Source organism: Giraffa tippelskirchi, chromosome 4, assembly GCF_054371585.1.
Source record: "Giraffa tippelskirchi isolate mGirTip1 chromosome 4, T2T-mGirTip1v1.2.pri, whole genome shotgun sequence".
NCBI lineage: Eukaryota > Metazoa > Chordata > Mammalia > Artiodactyla > Giraffidae > Giraffa > Giraffa tippelskirchi.
This window is the reverse complement of record NC_137278.1, coordinates 74,344,094-74,358,144: the sequence shown is the minus strand read 5'-3', so window position 1 is coordinate 74,358,144 and position 14,051 is coordinate 74,344,094. Positions and strand designations below refer to the sequence as shown.

At 37.0% G+C, this 14,051-nt stretch overlaps 1 protein-coding gene across 10 annotated transcripts in view; it reads right to left on the bottom strand.

Annotated features, from left to right (window-relative positions):
* The window catches only part of SRBD1 (S1 RNA binding domain 1), a 242,199-nt gene that overhangs the window by 164,849 nt on the left and 63,299 nt on the right, over positions 1 to 14,051 (bottom strand). For all 10 annotated transcript variants that reach the window (XR_014082526.1, XM_081592045.1, XM_081592042.1 and 7 more), the window contains 2 exons: positions 5,891 to 5,981; positions 3,080 to 3,187 (listed from right to left, as the gene is read on the bottom strand). Coding sequence is in view for 9 of the 10 variants with exons in the window: in XM_081592045.1 (XP_081448171.1) it covers positions 3,080 to 3,187; positions 5,891 to 5,981 (199 nt within the window). In the remaining variant the exon portion in view is untranslated. The remainder of the gene's footprint in view (positions 1 to 3,079; positions 3,188 to 5,890; positions 5,982 to 14,051) is intronic.

The following is a 14,051-nucleotide window of genomic DNA, read 5'->3' as shown; positions in this document are numbered from 1 at the left end:
GTGGATGTGTCAGGAAAAGGTTTTTCAGGATAAATAAGTAGCTGACAGAATTATAGGAATGCCCATTAGATTATCTGTTCAGCAGTATTAAAAATGACTGCCAGAGAAAGCTTGGAAATTTCAACTTAAATGTAGCTTGCAATGTCATTTCAAGGCACTGGATGAGAAAATATGGTTTCTCCATAAAGATATGTTGAACTGGCAAAATGATAACAAAATGAAATTGAACAGCTGATTTTCCTAAAGCTCACACTGTAAATTCTGATTATGTATTTGCATCATTTGAGGATTTCGAAAGCACATAATAAAATACTAGCAAATATATTCCAAAAGTACATTAAAAGAATGATATACTATGACAAAGTTCACATTAGAACTGCAAAGATGGTTCAACTGTAGGAAATCTACTACTTTTAGAATTCAGCATATTGATCAAAAGAGAAAAAAAAACCTCTTTAGAGAAAATTATGGCAAAATTCTGAAAAAGCATTAATGTTATCTTTTATTTTTGATTTTTTAAGTACAATAGGAATCTGTATTTTTAAAACCCTCATAAATAAAGACTATTTCCTTTAAATGATTTAAAAAAATATATACAAAGGCAGTAACATACTTAAGGGAAATACTAGAAGCATTCTAATAAAACTAAAGGAGGGGGGAATCCACTATCATTACTATTTAATAGCTTTTCAAAGATAATGCATGATACCATTAAAGAAGAAAAGAAAATAAAAAGGTTTACAACTAGAAAAAGAATTGATAAATTCAATACCTTTTACAAATGATATGATCACATATTTTCTTGAAATCCAAGAAAATGAATTGAAAAACTAATTATAAACAATGAAAGAATTCTGTACTATGGTTGGGGAACAAAATTAACATGAAAAAAGTGTTCCTTTATAGAGATACAAAGTAATATAGTAAAGCAATTCTTAATACAACACAAAAGAAATATTAAAGGAAGTTTTAATATTGAATATGGAAATAATTACAAAGAAAATTATAAAATATTATTACTGAAAGCAAAAGCATTCCCTATTTCTTTCCATTTTCTGATCTATTTACACATTTATTGCATTTTTAGTAGGCCAGGTATTAAAGCATTCCCCATTTTAATGATGAGGGAAAAAGAAGACCAGAGAGGTGGAGTAAGCCTTCCAAACATGCATAACTAGCGCATGGTGACAACAAAAGATAGACCCAGATTTTTCTAGCTCCAAAGCTCACCCTCTTTCTACTACCACACACTGCTGCAAGTTCAAGAAAGGGGAGAATCTATAAGCAAATTCAGATAAAATCCAACAAGTCTTCACTATTTAACGTCTTTAATGATTTGAAAGTTCTATTTACAATCACTGTAAATGTATGCAAGATATTTATATCAAATTAATGTGAACAAGTTAAACAGAAATCAGAGAAGTTGCCAGAAAGAAACTGAATTAGCTATGTCAGGTCCTAGTCTTACATTCTCAAAAGGACTGAGTGAATGTGTGCAATTCCCAGAATAGGGAAGATTCACAGTACTTCCTAGACCAACCTAACCAACATGAAGGAGAGGGAAAAAAGCTGAGACAGACAATTCAACCTGATCCTATCCTGAATCATGACCCCAAGTCACCTACAGATTGACCCTACCCTTCTAATCCCCTATGGTTACCCTGAATTTGCTTTTCTAACATCTTAATTACACTCCTGGTATAGAAAAGTGAAAAAGCAGTGAAACGGTCACTCAGTCGGCCCAGCTCTTTGTGACCCCATGGACTGTAATCCGCCAGGCTCCTCTGTCTATGGAATTCTTCAGGTAAGAATACTGGAGTGGGTAGCCATTGCCTTCTCCAGGGGATGTTCCCAACTCAGGGACTGAACCCAGGTCTCCTGCACTGCAGGCAGATTCTTTACCATCTGAGCCACCAGGGAAGCCCCTTGGTACAAGGAATATACTACAATACAATTCCACGTACCAAGGAATACTACACTAAATAAAAGCCCCCCATCTTTTGGTCTATCGGAATGGATCCTAGCATTCTTGTTCCTGTACTGGGTTTTGGTTTTATTTTGTTGATCCTGATCACATACTTATTAGTTGAATTACATTTTTCAAAAAGCAGTGGGAGATAGCTCTTAAGTGTTTCCCCTAGATATCATCCATTGTAACTATCTTCTCTCGTAGAATTAAACTCTAGGATGTAGCATTCTACCATACTTTGGAAAAGGGAAAGATGGTTATTTGAGGTTTAAAAGGAAAGCAAGGAAACAATGGTGAATGAAAGCAGAATTACTACAGATCCAGGAGCAGAACTACTAAAGATCTAGGTTCCACTAATCCAAAGCTATTTAGAAGTCAACTGTATGCCTTACAAGATGAAAGCATGTGATGAAGAGACAAACAAGAGAGGAACGTCAGAAAAGTTCTCAATTTTTAATGCTTACCTTAGCTCTCAGTTCTGAAGACTAATGATTCACAGACATCAAATTGAAATACATACATTATCATATGTAAAATATAATAGCTAGCCAGTGACAATTTGCTGTATGACATAGGGAGCTTAAATCTGGTGCTCTGTGACAAACTAAAGGGGTGGGATGGGGTAGGAGGTAAGAAGGAGGTTCAAGAGGGATGGGACATAAGTATCTATGACTGATCTATGTTGACATATGGCAGAAGACAATATAATATTGTAAAGCAATTATCCTTTAATTAAAAATAAATAAATTAAAAAAAAGAAAAACTTTTGGAGAAGAAGGCTAAGCTATCCACAGTCTATAGCTACTGGGCCTGGACACCATTCTACTTAGTCACTAGTTAGCTACAGCCCTCACACAATGTACAGCCTGGAAAATCCCATGAATCTAAACCCTAAGTTGCTGCATCTGTAAGCAGTTTCAGGATACTGAAACTCAAATTTCTCTAACAGATAGACACTTTACATTGTCCTGCAAAGCTCTTAAGAATGGGAAGAGGTGATATATGAGGACAAAAAGATATACATCTTAAGAGAAAGAAGAATTGATCACTGAAGATCTTCAGGAGTTCCTTTGTCTCTCAAAAAAAGAGAAACATTCCTAACATCCTTACCAGTAAACGACATCCAGTGGTGCAAAGTAGTTTTTCATTATCAGGTCAGCAAAGTAAGCTTCTGTTTCCCGGCAGGCAGTTCCATTTCCAATCACCACTGTGCTGCAGCTTGAAGAAGAAACAGAATGAAAAAAAGGATGAGGTCAAGGCATGTTTCTAAACCAATCAGGAGAAAATGGACAGAATGCACAAACAGTATTACATGATGCTAGTATTGTCTCATATATATATATCCAAGCAACCTCTCCACTATCTCACAAGGGCAGTGCAGACTTATGTAGAATAAAAGACACTGCCTCTGCACTTGGTATTATAGGAGGCCATGGAGAAATGTTTTATGGTCATACAGTCTCAACAACAGTCAGCTTTCTCCCCATCTAGAAGTAACCAAATTTAGACAAGAATAAGTGAACAGTTCAGCTCAGTCGCTCAGTCATGTCTGACTCTTTGAGACCCCATAGGCTGCAGCACACCAGGCTTCCCTGTCCATCACCAAATCCCAGAGCTTGCTCAAATTCATGTCCATCGAGTCGGTGATGCCATACAACCATCTCATCCTCTGTCATCCCCTTCTCCTCCCACCTGCAATCTTTCCCAGCATCAGCGTCTTTTCCAATGAGTCAGTTCTTTGCATCAGGTGGCCAAAATATTGGAACTTCAGCATCAGTACTTCCAATGAATATTCAGGACTTATTTCCTTCAGGATTGACTGGCTGGATCTCCTTGCAGTCCAAGGGACTCTCAAGAGTCTTCTCTAACACTGCAGTTCAAAAGCATCAATTCTTGGGCTCTCAATTTTCTTTATGGGCCAACTCTCACATCCATACATGACTACTGGAAAAACCACAGCTTTGACTCTACAGACTTTTGTTGGCAAAGTAGTATCTCTGCTTTTTAATATGCTGTCTAGGTTGGTCACAGCTTTTCTTCCAAGGAGCAACTGTCTTATTTTCACGCCTGTAGTTACCATCTGCAGTTATTTCAAAGCCCAAGAAAAATAAAGTCTCTGTTTCCACTGTTTCCCCATCTATTTCCCATGAAGTGATGGGACAAGATGCCATGATCTTAGTTTTTTGAATGTTGAGTTTTAAGCCAGCTTTTCACTCTCCTCTTTGACTTTCATCAAGAGGCTCTTTAGTTCCTCTTCACTTTCTGCCACAAGGGTGGTGTCATCTGCATATCTGAGGTTATTGATATTTCTCCCGGCCATCTTGATTCCAGCTTGTGCTTCATCCAGCCTGGAATTTCACACAATGTACTCTACATACAAATTAAATAAGCAAGGTGACAATATACAGCTTTGACGTACTCCTTTCCCAATTTGGAACCAGTCTGTTGTTCACATCTGGCTCTAAACTGTTGCTTCTTGACCCGCATACAGATTTCTCAGGAGGCAGATCAGGTGGTCTGGTATTCCCATCTCTTTAAGAATTTTCCACAGTTTGTTATGATCCACACAGTCAAAGGTTTTGGCATAGTCAATGAAGCAGATGTATTTCTGGAATTCTCTTGCTTTTTCTCTGATCCAACGGATGTTGGCAATTTGATCTCTGGTTCCTCTGCCTTTTCTAAAACCAGCTTGAACATCTGGAAGTTCTCGGTTCATGTACTGTTGAAGCCTGGCTTGGAGAATTTTGAGCATTACTTGGCTAGCATGTGAGATGAGTGCAATCTGCACTACTTTGAACATTCTTTAGCATTGCCTTTCTTTGGGATTGAAATGAAAACTGACCTTTACCAATCCTGTGGCCACTGCTGAGTTTTCCAAATTTTCTGGCATATTGAGTGCAGCACTTTCACAGCATCATCTTTTAAGATTTGGAACAGCTCAGCTGGAATTCTGTCACCTCCACTAGCTTTGTTCAGTTACCCTTCCTAAGGCCCACTTGACTTCACACTCCAGGATATCTGGCTCTAGGTGAGTGATCACACCATCAGGGTTATCTGAGTCATTAAGATTTTTTTTGTATAGTTATTCTGTGTATTTTTGCCACCTCTTGCTAATATCTTTTGCTTCTGATAGGTCCATAACATTTCTATCCTTTATTGTGCCCATCTTTGCATAAAATGTAATTGAAATATAATGTAACTGAATAAGAGAACATTCTAAGCCATAATAAAGAACTATGACTGAATTACGTGGTATGCTTTCAAGTAATTTCTGAAGCTTCTAACTACTGCCAAATCCATTCCTCAGATCTATGAAAAGAACGAAAGAGAGGGAGGGAGGGAAGAAGGAAGAGAGGGGAGGAGGAAGAAGAGAAAGCCCAAACTGAAGAATTAAATGGTCACTTTTGCTCGTATCACCAACTTTGTTTAGTGAAGGCTGCAGAAGAACGGCGGAGAAGGCAATGGCAACCCACTCCAGTACTCTTGCCTGGAAAATCCCATGGACGGAGGAGCCTGGTAGGCTGCAGTCCAAGGGGTTGCAAAGAGTCGGACATGACTGAGCGGCTTCACTTTCACTTTTCACTTTCATGAACTGGAGAAGGAAACGGCAACCCACTCCAGTGTTCTTGCCTGGAGAATCTCACGGACGGTGGAGCCTGATGGACTGCCATCTATGGGGTCGCACAGAATCGGACACGACTGAAGCAACTTAGCAGCAGCAGCAGCAAAAGAGGGCAGCATTCCTCCAGTCTCAAAATAGCAGAGTTCTCCAGCAATTTGCCCCAGCATGGTTTTACACAGCTCCTTTTCTCACACCAAGGCACTTCACTTAATATCCCCCTCCAAATTAGGAACTTCAAAGGTTATATCTGATTGGCTGAGCCACTATAATAATACTCAAAAGGTTACTTATTTTCATACTTGAAATTCAGCAAAAGCCTCTTTATTTTCTCTGCCTCTCGGAAGCCTTGTCCACAATGCAAGTATACCACATCAGTATGAAGTATCTGACCTTAGGAAAAAATAAAAGGAATAAGCCATTTTGTAAGAAATTACAAAACATAAAACACCACTGATTTGATTAAGCAAGATGAAACTGAAAAGCAAACTGGTTTATCTTTTTATGAAATGCAGTCTGAATCTTTCTATATATATATATATATATTTCTTTTTAAAATTTATTTATTTTTAATTAGAAGATAATTGCTTCACAATATTATGTTGGTTTCTGCCATACATCAACTTGAATCAGCCATAGGTATACATACATCCCCTCCCTCTTGAATCTTTCCTTCACCTCCCACCAAATCCCACCCCTCTAGGTTGTCCCAGAGCACCGGTTTGAGCTCCCTGCATCATACAGCAAACTCTCACTGACTATCTGTTTTACATATGGTATATATGATTCCATGCTACTGTCTCAATATTCTTTAATCAGAGGCCGCCATCAGGACTCTGAAATTTTGTTACTTTCAGAGCTACTAGGACTCTATTTTGGTACACAAAATCATATTATCAACTAGATAATATGCCATGATACCTAAAAGAGAAATGATTATTAATAACACTTAACATCAAAAATAGTAAAAGCTAACATTTACTGAAAATTTACTATATATCAGAGTGTTATAATACTATTCTATTTCTTCCTTTGGGTTATAGATATGTAAATTTCTTGACTTTGTATATAAATTTTTTAGCTATGTACTTGTGAACTGTGACCTTTTCTGTACTAAACAATATTTCAGCCAGAAATACATTTTAAAATCTGAGGGTAACTACCTAAAGAATAGAAGTGATGAGCTAAATGACCAACTTAGGAAGTTAGGAAAAGGACAGTAGAATAATCTCAAAGAAAGTGTAAGAAAGAAAATGATAAAAGTTAAAAAAAAGCAGAAATAAATGAAACAGAAAAAAAGAAAACTCCTATAACAGAGAAGATCAATGAAGTGTAAAATTAAAAATCACCTGTTAAGAAAAATACATAGTGAGTCCTGGAGTCTGCAGTCTCTATGGTAGAGCTATAGGCTCTATGGTAGGGCTAATGGTGACCTCCTCCAAGAGGACTTATGTCAACATAAGTCAATACCTCCAAAGACTGCTGCTATCAGTGCCCCTGATCCCATGGCTGGCCACTGTCAAGCCACGCCTCCGTCAGAGACTTCTAAACATTCACAGAGAGCAGAAATCCAGCTCCACCCACCAGAACACCGACACAAGCTCCCCCAACCAGGAAGCCTTGACAAGCCACCTGTCCAACCCCAACCGCAGTGAGGAACCTCCACAATAAAGAGGAACTTCATACTACCAGAATACAGAAGGGCCACGCCTAACACAGCAATCTAAACAACATGAAAAGGCAGAGAAATACTCAGCAAGTAAAGGAAAATGAGAAATGCCCACAAAGCCAAACAAAAGAGGAGGAGATAGGGAATCTATCTGAAAAAGAATTTAGAATAATGATAATAAAAATGATCCAAAATCTTGAAAGCAAAATGGAGTTACAGATAAATAGCCTGGAGACAAGGATTGAGAAGATGCAAGAAATGTTTATCAAGGACTTAGAAGAAATAAAAAGGAGTCAATATATAATTAATAATGAAATAAAGGAGATAAAAGACACTCTGGAGGGAACCAACAGTAGAATAACGGAGGCAGAAGATAGGATAAGTGAGGTAGAAGATAGAATGATGGAAATAAACGAAGCAGAGAGGAAAAAAGAAAAAAGAATCAAAAGAAATGAGGAAAACCTCAGGGACCTCTGGGACAATATGAAACGCCCCAACATTCGAATCATAGGAGTCCCAGAAGAAGAAGATAAAAGGAAAGGCCATGAAAAAATACTCGAGGAGATAATAGTTGAAAATTTCCCTAAAATGAGGAAGGAAATAGTCACAGAAGTCCAAGAAACCCAGAGAGTTCCAAACAGGATAAACCCAAGGCGAAACACCCCAAGACACATATTAATCAAATTAACAAAGATCAAACACAAAGAACAAATATTAAAAGCAGCAAGGGAAAAACAACAAATAACACACAAGGGGATCCCCATAAGGATAACAGCTGATCTTTCAATAGAAACCCTTCAGGCTAGAAGGGAATGGCAGGACATACTTAAAGTAATGAAAGAGAATAATCTACAACCCAGATTACTGTACCCAGCAAGGATCTCATTCAGATATGAAGGAGAATTCAAAAGCTTTACAGACAAGCAAGAGCTGAGGGAATTCAGCACCACCAAACCAGCTCTCCAACAAATGCTAAAGGATCTTCTCTAAACAGGAAACACAGAAAGGATGTTTCAACACGAACTCAAAACAACAAAGTAAATGGCAACGGGATCATACTTATCAACAATTACCTTAAATGTAAATGGGTTGAATGCCCCAACCAAAAGACAAAGGCTTGCTGAATGGATACAAAAACAAGACCCCTATATATGCTGTCTACAAGAGACCCACCTCAAAACTAGGGACACACACAGGCTGAAAGTGAAGGGATGGAAAAACATTTTTCATGCAAACGGAGACCAAAAGAAAGCAGGAGTCGCAATACTCATTTCAGATAAAATAGACTTTAAAATAAAGGATGTGAAAAGGGACAAAGAAGGACACTACATAAAGATCAAAGGATCAATCCAAGAAGAAGACGTAACAATCATAAATATATATGCACCCAACATAGGAGCACCACAATATATAAGGCAAATACTAACAAGTATTAAAGGGGAAATTAACAATAACACAATAATAGTGGGAGACTTTAATACTCCACTCACACATATGGATAGATCAACTAAACAGAAAATTAACAAGGAAACACAAACTTTAAATGATACAATAGACAAATTAGATTTAATTGATATTTACAGGACTTCCCACCCCAAAACAATCAATTTTACCTTTTTCTCAAGGGCACATGGAACCTTCTCCAGGATAGATCACATCCTGGGCCATAAATCTAGCCTTGGTAAATTCAAAAAAATTGAAATCATCCCAGCCATCTTCTCTGACCACAATGCAGTAAGATTAGACCTCAATTACAGGAAAAAAACTATTAAAAATTCCAACATATGGAGGCTAAACAACACGCTTCTGAATAACCAACAAATCACAGAAGAAATCAAAAAAGAAATCAAATTATACATAGAAACGAATGAAAATGAAAACACAACAACCCAAAACCTATGGGACACTGTAAAAGCAATACTAAGGGGAAGGTTCATAGCAATACAGGCGGACCTCAAGAAACAAGAAAAAAATCAAATAAATCAACTAACTCTACACCTAAAGCAACTAGAGAAGGAAGAAATGAAAAACCCCAGGGTCAGTAGAAGGAAAGAAATCTTAAAAATTAGGGCAGAAATAAATGCAAAAGAAACAAAAGAGACCATAGCAAAAATCAACAAAACTAAAAGCTGGTTTTTCGAGAAGATAAACAAAATTGACAAGCCATTAGCCAGACTCATCAAGAAACAAAGGGAGAAGAATCAGATCAACAAAATTAGAAATGAAAATGGAGAGATCACAACAGACTCCACAGAAATACAAAGGATCATAAGAGACTACTACCAACAGCTATATGCCAATAAAATGGACAACTTGGAAGAAATGGACAAATTCTTAGAAAAGTATAACTTTCCAAAACTGAACCAGGAAGAAATAGAAGATCTTAACAGACCCATCACAAGCACGGAAATCGAAACTGTAATCAGAAATCTTCCAGCAAACAAAAGCCCAGGACCAGACGGCTTCACAGTGGAATTCTACCAAAAATTTAGAGAAGAGCTAACACCTATCCTACTCAAACTCTTCCAGAAAATTGCAGAAGATGGTAAACTTCCAAACTCATTCTATGAGGCCACCATCACCCTAATTCCAAAACCAGACAAAGATGTCACAAAAAAGGAAAACTACAGGCCAATATCACTGATGAACATAGATGCAAAAATCCTTAATAAAATTCTAGCAAACAGAATCCAACATCATATTAAAAAGATCATACATCATGACCAAGTGGGCTTTATCCCAGGAATGCAAGGTTTTTTTAACATCCGCAAATCAATCAATGTAATACACCACATTAACAAATTGAAAGAAAAAAACCATATGGTTATCTCAATAGATGCAGAAAAAGCCTTTGACAAAATTCAGCATCCATTTATGATAAAAACCCTCCAGAAAGCAGGAATAGAAGGAACATATCTCAACATACTAAAAGCTATATATGACAAACCCACAGCAAACATTATCCTCAATGGTGAAAAATTGAAAGCATTTCCCCTAAAGTCAGGAACAAGGCAAGGATGCCCACTTTCACCACTACTATTCAACACAGTTTTGGAAGTTTTGGCCACAGCAATCAGAGCTGAAAAAGAAATAAAAGGAATACAGATAGGAAAAGAAGAAGTAAAACTCTCACTGTTTGCAGATGACATGATCCTCTACATAGAAAACCCTAAAGACTCTACTAGAAAATTACTAGAGTTGATCAATGAATATAGTAAATTGCAGGATATAAAATTAACACACAGAAATCCCTTGCATTCCTATACTCCAATAATGAGAAAACAGAAAGAGAAATTAAGGAAACAATACCATTCACCATTGCAACAACAAGAATAAAATACTTAGGAATATATCTACCTAAAGAAACAAAAGACTTATATATAGAAAACTATAAAACACTGATGAAAGAAATCAAAGAGGACACAAACAGATGGAGAAATATACCGTGTTCATGGATTGGAAGAATTAATATAGTGAAAATGAGTATACACCCAAAGCAATCTATAGATTCAATGCAATCCCTATCAAGCTACCAATGGTATTTTTCACAGAACTAGAACAAATCATCTCACAATTTGTATGGAAATATAAGAAACCTCGAATAGCCAAAGCAATCTTGAGGAAGAAGAATGGAACTGCAGGAATCAACCTGCCTGACTTCAGCCTCTACTACAAAGCCACAGTCATCAAGACAGTATGGTACTGGCACAAAGATAGAAATATAGATCAATGGAACAAAATAGAAAGCCCAGAGATAAACTCACGCACATGTGGACACCTTATCTTCGACAAAAGAAGCAAGAATACACAATGGAGAAAAGACAATCTCTTTAACAAGTGGTGCTGGGAAAACTGGTCAACCACTTGTAAAAGAATGAAACTAGAACACTTCCTAACACCGTACACAAAAATAAACTCAAAATGGATTAAAGATCTAAACGTAAGACCAGAAACTATAAAACTCCTAGAGGAAAACATAGGCAAAACACTCTCCGACATAAATCACAGCAGGATCCTCCATGACCCACCTCCCAGAATATTGGAAATAAAAGCAAAAATAAACAAATGGGACCTAATTAAAATTAAAAGCTTTTGCACAACAAAGGAAACTATAAGCAAGGTGAAAAGACAGCCTTCAGAATGGGAGAAAATAATAGCAAATGAAGCAACAGACAAACAATTAATCTCAAAAATATACAAGCAACTTCTGCAGCTGAATTCCAGAAAAATAAATGACCCAATCAAAAAATGGGCCAAAGAACTAAACAGACATTTCTCCAAAGAAGACATACAGATGGCTAACAAACACATGAAAAGATGCTCAACATCACTCATTATTAGAGAAATGCAAATCAAAACCACAATGAGGTATCATTTCACACCAGTCAGAATGGCTGCTATCCAAAAGTCTACAAGCAATAAATGCTGGAGAGGGTGTGGAGAAAAGGGAACCCTCTTACACTGTTGGTGGGAATGCAAACTAGTACAGCCACTATGGAGAACAGTGTGGAGATTCCTTAAAAAACTGGGAATAGAACTGCCATATGACCCAGCAATCCCACTGCTGGGCATATACACTGAGGAAACCAGAATTGAAAGAGACGCGTGTACCCCGATGTTCATCGCATCACTGTTTACAATAGCCAGGACATGGAGGCAACCTAGATGTCCATCAGCAGACGAATGGATAAGGAAGCTGTGGTACATATACACAATGGAATATTACTCAGCCATTAAAAAAATACATTTGAATCGGTTCTACTGAGATGGATGAAACTGGAGCCCATTATACAGAGTGAAGTAAGCCAGAAAGAAAAACAACAATACAGTATACTAACGCATATATATGGAATTTGAAAGATGGTAACGATAACCCTATATGCGAGACAGAATAAGAGACACAGATGCATAGAACAATTTTATGGACTCTGAGGGAGAAGGTGAGGGTGGGACGTTCTGGGAGAATAGCATTGAAACATGTATATTATCATATGTGAAACAGAACACCATTCCATGTTCGATGTATGAGACAAGGGCTCAGGGCCGGGGCAATGGGATGACCCAGAGGGATGGGATGGGGAGGGAGGTGGGTGGGGGGTCCAGGAAGGGGAACACATGTAAACCCATGGCTGATTCATGTCAATGTATGGCAAAAACTATTACAATATTGTAAAGTAATTAGCCCCCAACTAAAATAAATAAATTTATAAAAAAAAAAAGAAAGAAAAATACATAAATTTAGCAATACCAATCAAGAAAAAGAAAGATGACATAAATAAATTATATTAGAAATGAATTTAGAAGATGCAGAGAGATTACTATAAGAATTTTATGTTAACTTAGATTAGAAAAACTTCTAGAAAAGTCTTAAAACAGACTGAAAATATATATGTGTATATGCATGTATGTATGTGTGCATAAAATTTTAAAAAGAACTATCCTATAAACAATACAAATACAGTAAAGGATAAAAGCCATATGAGAGCTCAACAAAGGCAGGAAAAAACACTGACAAAATATACTACCCATTTATTCATACTATAAAAATGCATAACATAAAGAACAACTGGGACAGGAAAATAAAAAACCCATGAATGTATTTATAAAAAAATGTATCCCCACAAAACCCAAAAGATGAGCAGGTGGGAACAATGAACCAACAACTACCAAGGCCAATGTGTATCAGCATTTCTATCAGACAAGGCAGAGAGAAACAATGGAGAATCTCATGGACCTGAGATCGGAAAAAGCCTCAAAATATCAGAAGGTACTTCCCTGGAAATCAAAAATGGCTCATTTGAGACCAAGAAGTAAAACTGGAAAAGACTTTTACATACTCTAATTTATAGGTCAGTATAAACGTTGCACAGTAAGTTCAGAAAGGATTGGAAAACTCTGATCTCTGAACTCTTGAAACTAACCAGTAGGATATTCAAGACAAAATGTCACAGTGAGAAAAAAACTGTTGAGAATCGTATCCACACTAGGCTTCCCTAGTGGCTCAGATGGTAAAGAATCTGCCTGCAATGCAGGAGACCTGGGTTCAATCCCTGGGTTGGGAAGATCCTCTGAAGGAGGGCATAGCAACCCAGTCCAGTATTCTTGCCTGGAGAATCCCCATGGACAGAGGAGCCTGGTGGGCTACAGTCCTTGGGGTCGCAAAGAGTGGGACATGACTGAGCAACTAAGCACACAGCAAGGACAGTATAGGCAAAGGGGGCAAAAAAAGTCTAGATAAAAGGGAAGAAAGCAAATTTCAACAAGTATAAGGCTATCTCTCTTTCCAAATAGATAGAAAAGTTTTTCTTCCGAATAATTTGGAAAAAGTAGAAATGACAATTCTAGAGATATGCAGCTACCCTAACCCAGCCTTCCATCCTAAAAGTTGAGGAAAACTCATTTTATGTAAAATTAAGCAACAGAAAAGCATCATAGTCAAATTTCACAAAGAATGATTATTTCTCAAATCAGGAAACAAAAAAGATTAGCAGGATATTCTTACAGAAAGATGTGCCCCCAAACAGAGAAAAACTGTAACCTAATATATAAAAACAAACAAACAAAAGATTATATAAAATGAGAATAAAATAAGTCAGAACTAGAAAACATCAGAAATAAGATGAAATACAGGAATGAATTAAATGTAAAAAAGTTATTCCAGAAATGGAAAACTTAAACCAAAAGAAACATAAGAAAAATGTAAATAATCAAAAAAATAAAAGGTGAAGAAGTTCACCATAGAACTATAACCCATTTTTTATAAGTATCAAATGGAAATTCAAAAACTTAAAAAC